Below are 13,184 nucleotides of genomic sequence, written 5' to 3'. Positions count from 1 at the left end.
TAATCCCCAAACCTCACCCTGCAGGGTGTCGGATTATTGGAATCCGGCACATGGTGCCGGTGCTCCCTGTCTCTCTGCTCCTCCCCAATTCGGGCTGCAGGAGCCCCTCTGCCCTCCCTCTCCCAAGACCCAGCATCTGTCAGCAAGGTCCAAGCAATGCCACAGGGGTCTGAGCCCTGCTCACACCCTGCACAGATGGAGACGGCAGCCCTCGCCCCAGTTGGCAGCCAGGGGCTGCGTTGCGTGAGCTGTTTACACAGGTGCAATTAGCATGGACAGGGCTGTAATTAGCCTCTCCTTCCACTCTCTTGCTTTTGCACTGGGCATGCAGGATCCAGGCCAGCTCTGGATTGCCCGGCAGAAACTTTGGTCTCGCTTTCCAAAAGCAGGTCCTTGTCGCTGCGGCGATAACCCTGGCCCGGTCTCAGCCATCAGCAGCATCTCCCATGTCCCAAGCCCTGCCCAGGACATCCGCTCGCTGCTGCCCAGACCCGTTGGTTCATCTCTGACCCTTGGGGCAGCAGCCTGCGAGCAGAGAGAGCTCTGCTGTTGCCTTCCCACAACCACCCCACCAGGGCTCTGGGGCGGGCAATCCCATTATCCCGTGCTGGGGACAGGCATCACATCACCCGGGTCAAACCCAGCAGCCCTGCCCCTCGTCCCACACAACCTACCTCCAGCAAAACCACTCTGCATCCCCCCTGCTCCGTTCCCCTCCATGCCCATGGCTGCTCTGTCCACCCACACCTTCTCCCTGTCCCTGCTGATGTGGGTGCAAGCAGATGCCTTTGGGCTCCTGGCTGTGTGATGCTCTCCAGCCAAAGGGTGCCCCAGTTCAACCAGTGTGTGACCCGGAGAGGGCTCCAAGGGTTTCTTCCACCATGGATGTTGCAACTCCCATTGCTTCATTCTCCCATTCCTCTCATTATTCCCATATTCATGCTAAGATTGGGCCATATCTTGAGCCCACCCTTCCTGTCCACCCCATGCCCAGGTGACTCCTCTCCTCCTTCTTCCCTTTCCGTCTATACGGTTACGGAAACCTTTGTGCACCAGCCTGGGTTCCCATCAAACTCAGCTCAGCTTTTGGACAGTCTCCTTCACTTCTGGTCTTGCTGCTCTGCCTGGCCAGTCTCACAGCCTCTCGGAGTGCTGCCAGCTGGAGATGTGCCTTCATGCCACAACCCAGCGCGGCTCTTCTGCTCCACATTGAGGAGCTTTTCTCCAGCTTCAGCAGGAGCTTTGCTGCAGGGGAAGATCTGCCTGTGCCAGAGCACAGCTCAGTCCTAGGCTCGGGGAGGATGAGCCCTCCTTTCCACAGGGACCCCAGAAGAGAAACAGGGCAGTCCTCCTGCCTGATGGGGGCAGAAGGAAAGGACTTGAAAATAGAGGGAGGTAGAGTCAGACTAGACATCAGGGAATTTTTTTTACACTGAGGGTGGTGGAGCACTGTCCCAGGTTGCCCAGAGAGGTGGTGGATGCCCCATCCCTGGAAACATTCCAGGCCAGGTTGGACGGGGCTCTGAGCAACCTGATCTGGTTGGAGATGTCCCTGCTCCTTGCAGGGGGGTTGGACTGGGTGGGCTTTCAAGGTCCTTTCCCACCCAAACCTTTCTGTATTCTATGATTTAAGGTGCAACTGCCTGGGCACCATCTTGCTGCATCGAGCTCCAGATGACCACCAGCCCTGAACTCTCCTGCTAGGAGCTCTGCTCTTAAGGCAAAGCCTCCTGACAACCAGACTGCAACCCCGCTCGGGTCAGAGAGGGGCTGCCCCCCCTAACTGGGGTTGGGGAGGTAGCAGAGTCAGGGGACACCTCCCAGCACCCAAAACGCATCTGCCCCTACTCCCTCTTTTTTCCTGGTGAACAGAGGCAACACCGAATCCTGGGGAACTCCACGCTCACCCATGCCGTAACCCCTTCTCAGGCTGCTGACCCGACTGCATCCCCACCAGGAACGAGCTCCAGGTGCTGCGCTCCATGGGGCTGACCAAATCCAGCTCTCCCCATGCCACCCAGCCTCCCACTCCACTTCCCAGCACCAGTAACTCCCCCTATTACCCCAGTGCTCCCATCAGGCATTAAAATACCCCCCCATACCAGGTGCAAGAGGCTCCCGCCCCCCACCCCATGACCCCCCTGAGCTTGAAGGGAGGCACAAAGCCAGCAGTCTGGGTAATTACAGATGCTTAATTAGTGACAGCAGGGTGCTTTCTTAACAAAGCAAATTAATTACAGGCTGCATTGAGGTCTGAATGGACATTGCATTTTGCTGGGCACGTTGGCTTCCTCCTCACAAGCCACCCCAAAAACATGTGTATCATGGAGCACCCATGCTCAGCACCTCCCAGGATCTTCCAGGAGTCAAGGGCTGGGACGAGCAGGAGAAACTCACTTGGGAAGCATGGAGCTCACAAGCTCTCCTCCACCATGTCGTAGTACTCTGCGAAGAGAAAAGGGGAGCTGGAGGATGTGCACCCCCGGGATCTGATGGATGGAGGGAGCGGGGAGGGCTCAGCCTTTGACCGGGGGATGCACGCTTGAGGGCGAGATGTCTCCCGTTGAAGAACATGGGGAGAACGTGTCCTTACCCAATGGCGGGGGGACATCAACTCCCACGGTCCCCGTGGCGCTGGGGGGGGGAGGCGGGGGCACTGCGCTGCTGGAGAGGATGAAGGACGTGAGTAAGTGCCAGCCTGGCATTGCCCCTCGTGTCCCAGCTTGGGCTGGAAGTCGTGGTACACCAGAGGCTCTGGGGACACGCACGCGGCCCCGTGCTGGGTGGCACAAAGCAGCACCCTCGTTACTCACACCTCCCCATCCTCGGTTAGTGAGCCTGTGCCCAGGTACCGCACAACCGCAGGTCCCCAATCCCGTGCCGGGACTGGCCACGCCAGGATAGGAGCAGGACTGGGATAGGGAACGTAGTGATGGTGGAAAACCACAGCCTCCTCTTCCTCTTCCGTCTGCAAAGGCACCGCCATCGCCTGCAGAGAGGAGCATTTGGGCTGTGCCGGCCTCCTTTCGGCGGCCATCTCCCCGGGACACTGCTCCCCAAAGCACCGGCAAGAGAGTTCCCACGGAGCCGCGCTCGGCACGGCTCTCCCAGGGTCCAGCTGGGTGGGCTCGATCCCACACAAAGCCCCGCAGCCGGCCAGCGTGGGAACCCGGCTGCTGGGGACACGGGGAGGTGGCAGCCCCACGGACGGGACCTCAGAACACTGCTGGGAAGAGCCCGTTTGACCCAGCCGCTGCGCTGCGACAGGGGTCTGGTCTTGGCCAGTGTGGTGAACTGGTGGCGCTGGGCGGGCAGCACGGGAGGGTGAAACCCTAGAGATGCCAGCTGGCAGCGAGCGAGGCAGCTGCCTGCAGCCCAGCTCTTGCCCCCGCCGAGAAAGCAGCATTTGTTTCCCCCCGCGGAGATGAAATGTTTAATATGATTTTGCTTTTAAATGAAAGCCCTCGCAGAGCCATTCTGCCTGATTGAATAGCACGCAGCCCGGCGCTGCGTCCTGCCCGTGCCGCAGCACGCGGGGAGGGTCCTGGCTCTTCCCAGCTGGGCTGAACCCTCTCTGAGCAGCCTGGATGTGATCAAACCAGGGCAAGGAGCCCCGAAACCCAAGGGGCTGCAGAGCCTGGACATCGTCAGGCTGAGACCACCCAGTTTCTGCACCCAGAGGGGTCCAACGCTGTGCCGAAGCGGGACACCGCCATGCTGCTCTCCTGAAAACCTCTGGAAAGGTCCCTTTGCCCACCTCTTTGGTCCTTTGGTCCTTTTTGGTCCTATGGTCCCTTTGCCCATCCAGCATCCCTGCCCCTTACCTGGGCAGCGGCTGGGCTTGGCCCGAACCCGAAGGACGTCAGTGCCGAGACAGCCAGGCTGTTCATCACCACCTGGTGAATTTGGGAGTTTTGAATCATCATCAACTCGATTAAATCTGCCGGAGAGTAAGGAGCTCTGCGTCACAGAGAGATCGGAGCAAGGGCACGAGAAACACGGCCACAGGATGAGTGCCTGGGATGGGGCGGCACCAAGGCTTGTCCCTGTGCCTAAGCGGTGGGAGCTAAGCCAAACTTCCCCCACCCCAATTTGGAAGCCTCATGTGGCAATTAAAAATTATTTTGCTTGGATAAAGCTTTCAAATAGCCATGTTTCAGCCTTTTCTTATTTGCAAATGTGATTAAACATCTGGTCTGGCTTGCTGGAGGCTGCTCACGAAAGGTGATTAGTGGTGCTGGAGGCATCAGCCTGCCCGCCCATTTGGAGGAGCGTTGCTCAGCGGCTTGGCAAGCTGGGTGGGACTGCAGGGACCACAGCAGGGTCAGCTCCGCTCTGCACCACCTCAGGCACCGGGGAGCTCAGAAACCTCCCCAAGGAGGCAGGAGCTGAGGTTGGACCAGGGGGGCTGATCCCATCTCCCATCTCCCAGGAGTGAGCACCTATGGAGCCAGGTCAGGGAGAGGAGCAGCTGGGGATGCTCAGTGCCTTCCCAGCCCCTGTGTGGTTCCGCACCAGGAGCTGGGGACCCAGAGCGGCTGTGCACGTACAAGTTGGCGTCCCAGTCCCCTTGGCTGGATGCCCACGCTGCCATGCAGCTGCTGAGGGCGATCTGGCTGCAGGGGAAGCACAGCGCCTGGCTCTGCATCCCTATTAAAATGTTCCCATTTGCCACAGGCATGAAATTCCCCTAAAAATGCCTGTAAACCTGCCAGAGGGGCTGCCTCCGAGTTCCCGCTGGCTTCGTGCACAAGATCCGTGAGCCTCCGTTAGTCAGAGCCCGGGGAAAAACAGAGTTTACGGGCATCTTTGTGTCCCACGTGCCGGATCCCAAAATGCTTTCACGGCTGCAGGGACGCACTGGCGGGACACCCATGAGGCAGCCAGCCCTCCAGCAAGGAGCATCACAGCACAACCCGGGAGGCAGCCGGAGCCGGAGCCGGGAGGAGGGTGTGGGCCAGCAGCCAAGCGTTGAACCGGGAGGAGAAAGCACGGGAAGGGCTGGCAGCTCTTAATGGATCCCACCCGTCCCGCCAGAAACACAGCCAGCCCCCACCGCGGGGCTGCGAGGGGCTGGGCTGGGGTCTGCGTTTTCTTCCCAGACCAATTTTCAGCGTTGCCCTTTGCTCTGTGTATTTTTCAAGACAGCTCAACCTTCCCCCCATCCCCACAACGCTGCGCAGCTTCGCCCATGGTGTGTCCCGAGGACCACAGGCCCCCCCTCCCCGCCTCTGCTGTCTGCTCCTCCAGCCCAGACTGTTTTGGGTGAAGCCCCTACAGACAGTCTTTTCTCCTGCCTGCACATCCCACGGGCTCTGGGGCTGGCATACACCCCACTCCAGTCCCACCTAGCGCGGCAAAGGAGCCCGCGTCACCCTGGCTTTCCCTCCCTACGCCCATGTGAAATGGGGTTTTGGAGGACAAAGAGAGGTGGATTTCAAAGAACAGCCCAAAACCATTCCCTGGGAGCATCCTGGTATGGCCAAAGCCAGCCCAGACTTCAAGGTTGGTAAAACCACCAAAAATCGCATCCTGTGGGGCAAAGCAGCCACCGAAGCACGGTGTGGCCAGCCCTGCCAGGCTGCGGAGGGTGGGCGTAGCCCCCCTGCCTGCCCCTCATCCTGAAAAGGCTGAAAAAAAATACGAGGATGAAGTTAAACTGGTTTTAACGCTGACCTCTATGATGTCTACTTTCACGCACCTCCCCGGACATGCGGGGGTCCAGCGGCGGGGGCCAGGGTCCCGGGAAGCTGCTGGAGGATCATCAGCGGCTGCTGGGAGACCGGCACAGCCCCACGGGGAGATCGCTCCGGTTGGAGCTGAAAGGCAGGAAGGGAAGGAAAACCCCAGGCATCTCCCACCCTTGGTTTTATTTGGTGCCCTGTTAGCGCAGCAGCCGGGGAGGAGAGGGGAGAGGAGCTGGTGGCAGGGGTGGGAGCCTCGCAGGAGGGGGTGGCTCCCAGTGACCCCCCTCTTTCCAGGGGTGCAGCCCTGCCAGCCCGGATCAATTGCACCCCTGGGGACATGTCCCCTCGCAGAAGTGGCCTTTCTGGGGCCCCGGGGCTGCAGGGAGCAGGGAGGCATTTTGCAAAGAGCAGTTTTGCTGCCCCAAACTCCAGCGCCCACCCAAAACTCCCACCCCAGCCCCTCTCTCCTCCCACACCATCCCATTTCCCCCACCCCCCCACCTTCGTGAGCCATAAAGCCAGAGGCAGAGCTCCTCTCCAGGGCTTACCCCGTGCGGGATGATATAGGTCCCTGCTGGGGTGTCCCCCCAGACCCCATGGGGGTCCCCTGCTGCCCCCACCTCCATGGCTCGGGCAAGGACGTGGGCGACGGGGCGAGCAGAGCTGCAGCAGGACTGGTCGCTATAGCTGCTGGGGCCAAACAAACCCTCCCCAGAGCTCCGGCCGGCGGAGGAGCGGCCCCGGGCTGTATTTCCCTGCGGTTTATCCCCAGGATCCCCACTGGAAAAGGCTGTGGGGCAGGGACAGCACTGCAGCCCCGCCGTGATATTCCTGAGCCTGCAGGACAACCTTCCCGCAGGGAAGCGAGCCGGGAGCAGGGGACTGCAGGTTTTTCCAAGCCCTGTTACTGGTCCCAGTGGCAGTAGAGTCCTGGTCCGCTGGCAGTGTCTCATGGCTTTGGGAGCTTTCCTAAAATCCCAGGGCCCAGCACCCTGTGGTCTCCACAGGTCCCATCCATCACGGCTGGCGGGATACGGATCTGCTCCTGCCCCGTGGTTCGTGCCCTTGATGCCTCTCTTTCCCAGTCACTGGGGCTGCGTTTCTGAGCTGGGAGATATTTGGGGATACCGAGCCCATCACAGCAGCCCCAGGACAGAGCAAACGTCGCTCAGCTGGGAGATAAAAGGGAAAACCAGCAATGGGAGTTCCCTGCTACCTTCTCCCAGCTTTGGGAATCTGGGACATCCCAAGCCAGAGGCGATCCTGTCTTTAACACCTTTTTCTTTGCGGAATACACCTTGCTGAGCCCAGCTGAACTTTCAGCAGCTGCCACACCCGGTAGCCATGAGATCTGCAGTTTAAGGGCTGTCACCCTGTGTTGTCTTCAAGCCTGCTGCCAGGTCACCTCCCTGGGAAATGGGAAAACAAGGATGGGGCGGTGGCCGGCGGATCGCGCTTTCCCATCGGAGCAGCTCGCTCCTCGCCACGCCACCTCTTTGATTGGGGTTTATTGAAAGGTCCTTTCACGCACTGGTGGAAAGCACCCGGAGGGACTGGGAGGCTGAGCCATGTCACCTGCATCTGGGAGGGGGGACTCCGGGATGTGGGAGCAAACCTGGCGTGGTGCCTTTGCGGGGAGCGTTGGGAGATGGGGCTGGGTGAGAGTCTGGGCTGGCTTTGGATGTCAGGCTGGGAGCGGACCGACAAGGCTCCGCGGTGCCTGCTGTCGGATGGAGGCATCCCTGCCAGCATGACGTGGGCTTGGGGTCTCCGTTGGTGGAAAGAGAACGTCCTTCCACCCCATGGGATGTCCCCTTGCAGGTCCTCAGAGACAACATCCCCACACACACCTGAGGCTCAGTGGCCAGGGACGTTGCTCAGCTCTGCCGGTGTCACCTGAGGTCTGGTCCCCAAGGTGCCTTCGACACAGCTCTAGGTCCCCTGGGTCTGGCTCCCAGCCTCCCGGACCACTTCCCTGGGGATGCAGTGCCCAGCCACCACATTCCCACATGGAAACCCTGGCAAGGATAGCGTGAACGCAAACCGATTGCGCCAGAGCCTGGCTCCAGCCTGCTGCTCTCCCCTGCCACGCGTCCCTCCCAGGATGCTGGCACAGGGATTTGGGTCCAGCAGACCAAAACCAGCTCACGTTTTCCCTGTACCTCCCCCTGGCCAGAGAGCTCTGCGTTGAGCTCATCTCAGGGAAACGCTGTGAGTGGGAACCGTACGTCTGCACAAAATATTTAAGCTCCAGCAAGCCCCTTGCGATGAAAAGCCACTTTCTCCCCCAAAACAGCCCAACTTCCCACTGGCCTCAGGTATCTTTCCTCCACCTCCATCAGCTCCTTTTCCCCAGGGTGCTCTTCTGAGTGATGATTTCCATCAACTACATCCAAAATCTGCCATATAATCACCCATAGCACAGATCTGGGAACTTTTCCCGGGAACCCAGCCTGCAGCCAGCCCTGCTCAGCAAGCAGGAACAGATCTCTCCCAGAAACTCTTGTTCTTCCCCAAAATGGCCCTGGAGACACCCCCGGATGCCAGGGGAGGAGCGCTCCGAGGCTGTCTGCCTTTGGCTCCAGTCGGGCTATTTTCTGCTTGATTAGGTTTTGCTCTGTGCTCCTAATTTCTCCGAGCCCCCTCCGGATTATGTCTCTGCCTTTTATTATAACTCCCAAATTCCCATTATTTGCACATTTAATTACTGCGCTGATTACCCCCTGCTTCTGGCAGAGCCTGCCTTGCTCTGTCTCACTGGTGCTAATATTGTTCTCATCCGTAGGAAGGATTCGAGTGCCGGAGCAAAGGGCTGGGCAGCATAAGGAAACCTTCTGCCTGTGGTGGGACAACAAAGCGCGGCAGGGGACCTGCTCTGAACGTCCCCAGGCCCCCCGTGGAAGCCTGAGCCCTTTTGGGGCTGTTATTAGCTGCCCCCCTGCATGGAGGAGGAGAGGGGAAGGGAGGGGCGGGGAGGGGAATGGGATTTGGGGATGTTTAGCATGAGCTGACATGAAAACAGGGAGGTTTTCTTGAGCCAAACCAAGCGTGGGTCCAGCGGGACCCACAGCCCTGATGCACCTCGTGTGGCATCGCAGGACAGGGCACAGGCTGGAGGCTCAGCTCTGGGCAGGGTGCGGCCTGTCACCGTAGCGTGTCCCTTTTTAAGCCCCCCAGCAGGTCTGTCACACACAGAGGTCTAAGCATCGGTGGGATAGAGGGACCTGGAAACACGGGAACCACGCATCCGCTCGTGCGTGTCAGCCTGGCTCTCGTTCTTCTGAAAAGCGCAGCCTGATCGCGTTAGAGCTCCGGGAATCCGTGCCCCCTCGGGCGGGAGCACTCATGGCCATGTGGGCGAGCAGCGGGGATCAGCTGCCAGGTGATGGATGGATGCTGAGTGGCATCACGAGCGCTGGCCGGCTGCTGGCCCCAGGAAAGCACGGTCTGGGCACGGGGGTACATGGAGGTGTGCAGGAGCGGGACAGAGAAAGGCAGCAGCAGCTTTGCTGTCCCCGGCCACTGCCCAGAAATGACCCTCCAGCTGGAGATACCACCGCTTCTCACCAGGGAGATGGGGTGAGGACCCCCATGGGCTGACTTACCCATTTCTGCTCCCCGTCTTGGCATGCTTGGTGACAACACATGAGCCATCCACATGGGCATCATGGCAAACGGGGGCTCAGGATGGGTCAGAGGATTAAAAAGTTCCGGTGGGGATGGACCTTGCTGTCCCCAGTAAGAGCCACCTTGCCAGACCCGACCCCCAGACTGAGACGTGTGCCAAGAGACACCCCCGGGATGCTCAGCAGGTAATTTTACTGTCAGCCCTCACTTTGGAAGCTCTCGAGCCCCTTTCTTGCTCCAAGTCTGGGATTTCTTGCTCTGGAAACCCTCACCTAAATCTCCACCCTGAATCAAGCCCACAGCCAGGAACTCAGCCCCATCCCCTGGTTGGGTGGGCTCCACCAACAGCTCTGCTTTGGGCCGTGGTCAGGACCAAGGCAATGGTCGTGAAAGAGGGTCAACCCCCTGAGGACAGTCACAGAATCACAGAAGGGTTTGGGTGGGAAGGCACCTTTAAAGGCCATCCAGTCCAGGCCCCCTGCCAGGAGCAGGGACATCTCCAACCAGATCAGGTTGCTCAGAGCCCCGTCCAACCTGGCCTGGAATGTTTCCAGGGATGGGGCATCCACCGCCTTTCTGGGCAACCTGGGCCAGTGTTCCACCACCCTCAGCATAAAGTGGGATAGGCAAGCAGGATGGCCACCACCTCGGACGTGAACCCAACATCTGCACCGTGCGGGTGCGAGCAGATGCCACAGCACAAGCCTGGGGCGGGGTGTGATGCCGGACTGGGCTCCTGGAGCAGGAACAATGTGATCCAGCCCCTCCAAAGCACGCAGTGCTCCCTCTGCACGGCGTCTCTGCTCGCAACGCAAGAAAAGAAAGCTCAGATCAACAAGCTTTGTCAAGTTAGCCAAGCAGCAGAGCAGGGGCACCCAGGGTGTGACAGCCGACCCTCAGACTGGGAACGCTGGGATGGTGATCCATCCTGCCCAGATGAGCTGTGCTCTGCTGTGGCCGGGCAGCAATGACTCACCGAGCTGCTCTCTGATAACTGGGGGAGGGCAGCAAGGTGACAGCACATCCCTTATGCCATCCCTCTTCCCCGGAGACAAACTGGTGCCAGAGAGACTCCCAAAATGAGGAAACATGGGCAGGAAGCAGCAGCCTTGCCCAAGACTCGTGGAAGATGAAGTAAGCACAACTGAGGCAATGCATCCCTTCCTAATCACTGCCAGCCCTTAAGGAGTATAAAAAACCAGTCCAAAACCAGTTTGTCATTGCACATGAAGACAAACCCCGGATACGGAGTGGCAGCTTGGCAGCCGCTGTCCCCTGTGCTCTGTGTCACGCTGTCACACGCAGCCACGCGGGCACAGGCCTTCGGGGATGCTCTGTGGGTCGGGGAGCACGAGGGGGTGGAAGCACCTCACTTTAAAAGCTGGCTCCAAAACAAAAATACCACTTTCTGCTTCCAGGAGGTCTCACGCTGCTCGTGCTTGGAGTCCCAAGACATCGTCCAGCCACCACAGTCTGTTCTTACTCGGAATCACCCTTTACAGACCGTTTCCGTCCACAGAGCCCAAAATAAAGCGAAAGGTGGTTGGCAAGGGCTGGAAACACCCCGCTTCCTTGCTGTAAGGTGGGATGGAAGAAACGCAATTAGTAATTTCCAGCCCTTGGTAAATGAGCATTTGCCACTTGCAAAGAGATTACTGCGAGTGACTACATTCGCTGTGGAAACGGCTGAGTCATTTGTAATTAGGGACACGCACCAGCAGCAATCCCAGCACTGGTGCTGGATTAATGGCAGCGCCCGTGGCCGGAGGGCAGCCTCCAGGGACTTTACCCGGAGCTTCGGCACAGACACGGAGCCTTGCACTCACTGTTCCTCTCTCCCCACGGCCGCGCATCCCCGTGCTGCCACACGATGTGCCCGAGGGAAATCCTCCCATTCCGTCCCCTCCGGCCAGCCACCGCTGTCCTCCTCACCATGGAGGTTCACCATTGCAGGCCCGTTTGCTGGCTCGAGATGGTTCAGAGGGGGCTGGAGGGTCCCAGGCTGGCCAGGATTTGCAATGCAAGGAGTTTGACCTCATTTATTTTCCACTTGCTGCTGTAAAAGAGGCCGCCCAGCACAAGGGAGGTGATCAAACCACCAGTTCTTGTCCCAGCTCATCCTCGGTGGAGGAAGGGCAGGACCAGCTCAGGAAGGCAGAGGTGGCTGGGCATCACCTGAGGGGTCCCCACCACCCCCCATCATCCTCCAGCCATGCGATGCTTTGCCAACCTCATCCGGCCTTCTGCACCGCAGGGACCAGACCCGGCCACCTCTGAAACTGGGCTGCTCCTCTCCAGCGACCAGCCGGACCCCGTCCCCCATCACCCCATTCCTCTACCCCCCACCTCACCTCGCAGTGTTGTTTTATTTGGCTGTAGCAGCATCCAATAAGGCCCCCTCCCGCTGCGTGTTGATGTGCTGCTGGAAAATTAAATTATTAAGATTGGGTGTTTGCATTTCAGCGGAAACTGTTAGACGATAATGAGTCTGGCCGGGTCTCGGCAGCCTTTTGTGTCAACGTAACAGCAGGCTCAGCCTTTGCCGCTCTGCGCCGCCGAGAGCAGCCTTGGTCACTCCTAATAATGTCAAACAAGTGACATTAAATATTAAGGACCTAGTTCTTTTATTTGCATTTTTAAGGGGTATTTAATTTACATAGCCATTCTCATCGAGGTCTTTGAGTGGCAGAGCAACAGCAGCGGTTCGTTTGTTGGCTTTGTCGCTCGTTATGAGACGTTATGGAAGGCGCAGCTGATGTGACCGGCTGCCTCATTAAGAAATGGTAATGACATAGGATTGCTAAAATTAATGACATAGACGGTTCACCCTCAGCCCACCTCAGCACAAAGTGCAGCGCAGCCCACCCAACAAGGGCTCCTGGGTTTCCTCCTCCATCCTTCACCCCTCCTGTCCCCTCTGCTTCGTCACTAAAAGCATTAAAATGGTGACTTTTGGGTCTAAATTCCCCCTGATAAAGGGGCTGGGGCTTTCCAGCATGGAGCGTTGTCCATATTTATTTTTATGTGTATGTATAAAAGGAGAAGCCCCCCAGTGAGCATCTGGGGATCCATAGCTGACCCGGAGGGCAGCCCCCACCCTGGGCACGGCTGGAAGGGATGCTGCGCTGGATGCTTTGTCCTCGGGGATGGGTGCGTGTCCATCACGGGTTGCTCTGCTCTGCTCTGGTTTGGTACCGAGGGTACAATACCCGGCATCCCAGTTAGCACCAGACCACCCAAATCATCAGCTCAGCCGAAACCCCAAACCTCGGCTGGAACGGAGTTAAGGTCGTTTTGCTGAGCTGCATGCTGCCTGTGGACACCCAGTGCCCACCCTGGGCCTTTCTGGGCAGGGGGGTGTGTTTTAGAAAGGGGGTCCAGGGTGTCCCAGACAGCTGGGATGGGGATGGGAGGTCAGGATGCGGGGGTCAGCAGAGCCTCCTGTGCAGGCAGGGCTGGAAGGAGCATCACTGCCCCCACCCCACACGCATGCACGTGCCCAGGCATGAACACACGTGTCAGGACGTGTTTGCACACGTGTGTGTGCACAACCCCAGCATCACGACATCTTTGGGCTCTCTACCTTCCTCTAGTTCCAGCTGGGGAGCAGTGTCACCCTTGCCATGCCCCTCGCACCCCATCCTGGCTGCACCCCCGCTTCCCACAGCCCTTCGCCAGCGCTTTTCCAGCTCAAGAGCATCCAAGGAGCAGGCGAGAGGGCTCCGTGCCCCCCCTGCGCATCCCCCTGTGCCCAGCTGGGGGGCCCCAGGTCCCTGACAGGACCAGATAAGGGGGTACTGGGAATCCAGTGATGGCCAGACTGGGGGGTGTGTGCCCCCCTCGTGCTGCTCGTTGCATCCAGCCCTCTGC

General features: G+C 59.1%; 1 protein-coding gene across 2 annotated transcripts; it reads right to left on the bottom strand.

The window, feature by feature from the left end:
- Nucleotides 1-2,172: 2,172 nt before the first annotated feature.
- On the bottom strand, nucleotides 2,173-6,337 carry PRR29 (proline rich 29). 2 transcript variants are annotated; one of them, XM_086766807.1, is made up of 6 exons: nucleotides 6,236-6,337; nucleotides 5,702-5,819; nucleotides 3,825-3,940; nucleotides 2,814-2,989; nucleotides 2,594-2,664; nucleotides 2,173-2,445 (listed from the first exon to the last, which is right to left on the bottom strand). In XM_086766807.1, the coding sequence occupies exons 1-6, from the start codon at nucleotides 6,311-6,313 to the stop codon at nucleotides 2,414-2,416; spliced, it is 591 nt and encodes a 196-aa protein (XP_086622933.1). In that variant the 5' UTR covers nucleotides 6,314-6,337; the 3' UTR covers nucleotides 2,173-2,413. The 2 variants fall into 2 exon arrangements, with proteins under 2 accessions (XP_086622933.1, XP_086622934.1); XM_086766808.1 differs by having other exon boundaries at nucleotides 2,594-2,661.
- Between the last annotated feature and the right edge of the window lie 6,847 nt (nucleotides 6,338-13,184).

Source organism: Chlamydotis macqueenii, chromosome 25, assembly GCF_036417535.1.
Source record: "Chlamydotis macqueenii isolate bChlMac1 chromosome 25, bChlMac1.mat, whole genome shotgun sequence".
NCBI lineage: Eukaryota > Metazoa > Chordata > Aves > Otidiformes > Otididae > Chlamydotis > Chlamydotis macqueenii.
Note: the sequence above shows the minus strand (reverse complement) of the source record. Positions and strands in the feature narration are given on the sequence as shown.

What these genes read in the sequence shown, in the direction of transcription:
- PRR29 (XM_086766807.1), bottom strand. Translation starts at nt 6,313, where the DNA reads ATGGAGGTGGGGGCAGCAGGGGACCCCCATGGGGTCTGGGGGGACACC. An exon ending in ACCCCCGCATGTCCGGGGAG is followed by an intron (nt 3,941 to 5,701) that starts GTGCGTGAAAGT and finishes ACTCTCCGGCAG; the next exon opens with ATTTAATCGAGTTGATGATG. An exon ending in CAAGCCCAGCCGCTGCCCAG is followed by an intron (nt 2,990 to 3,824) that starts GTAAGGGGCAGG and finishes TCCTCTCTGCAG; the next exon opens with GCGATGGCGGTGCCTTTGCA.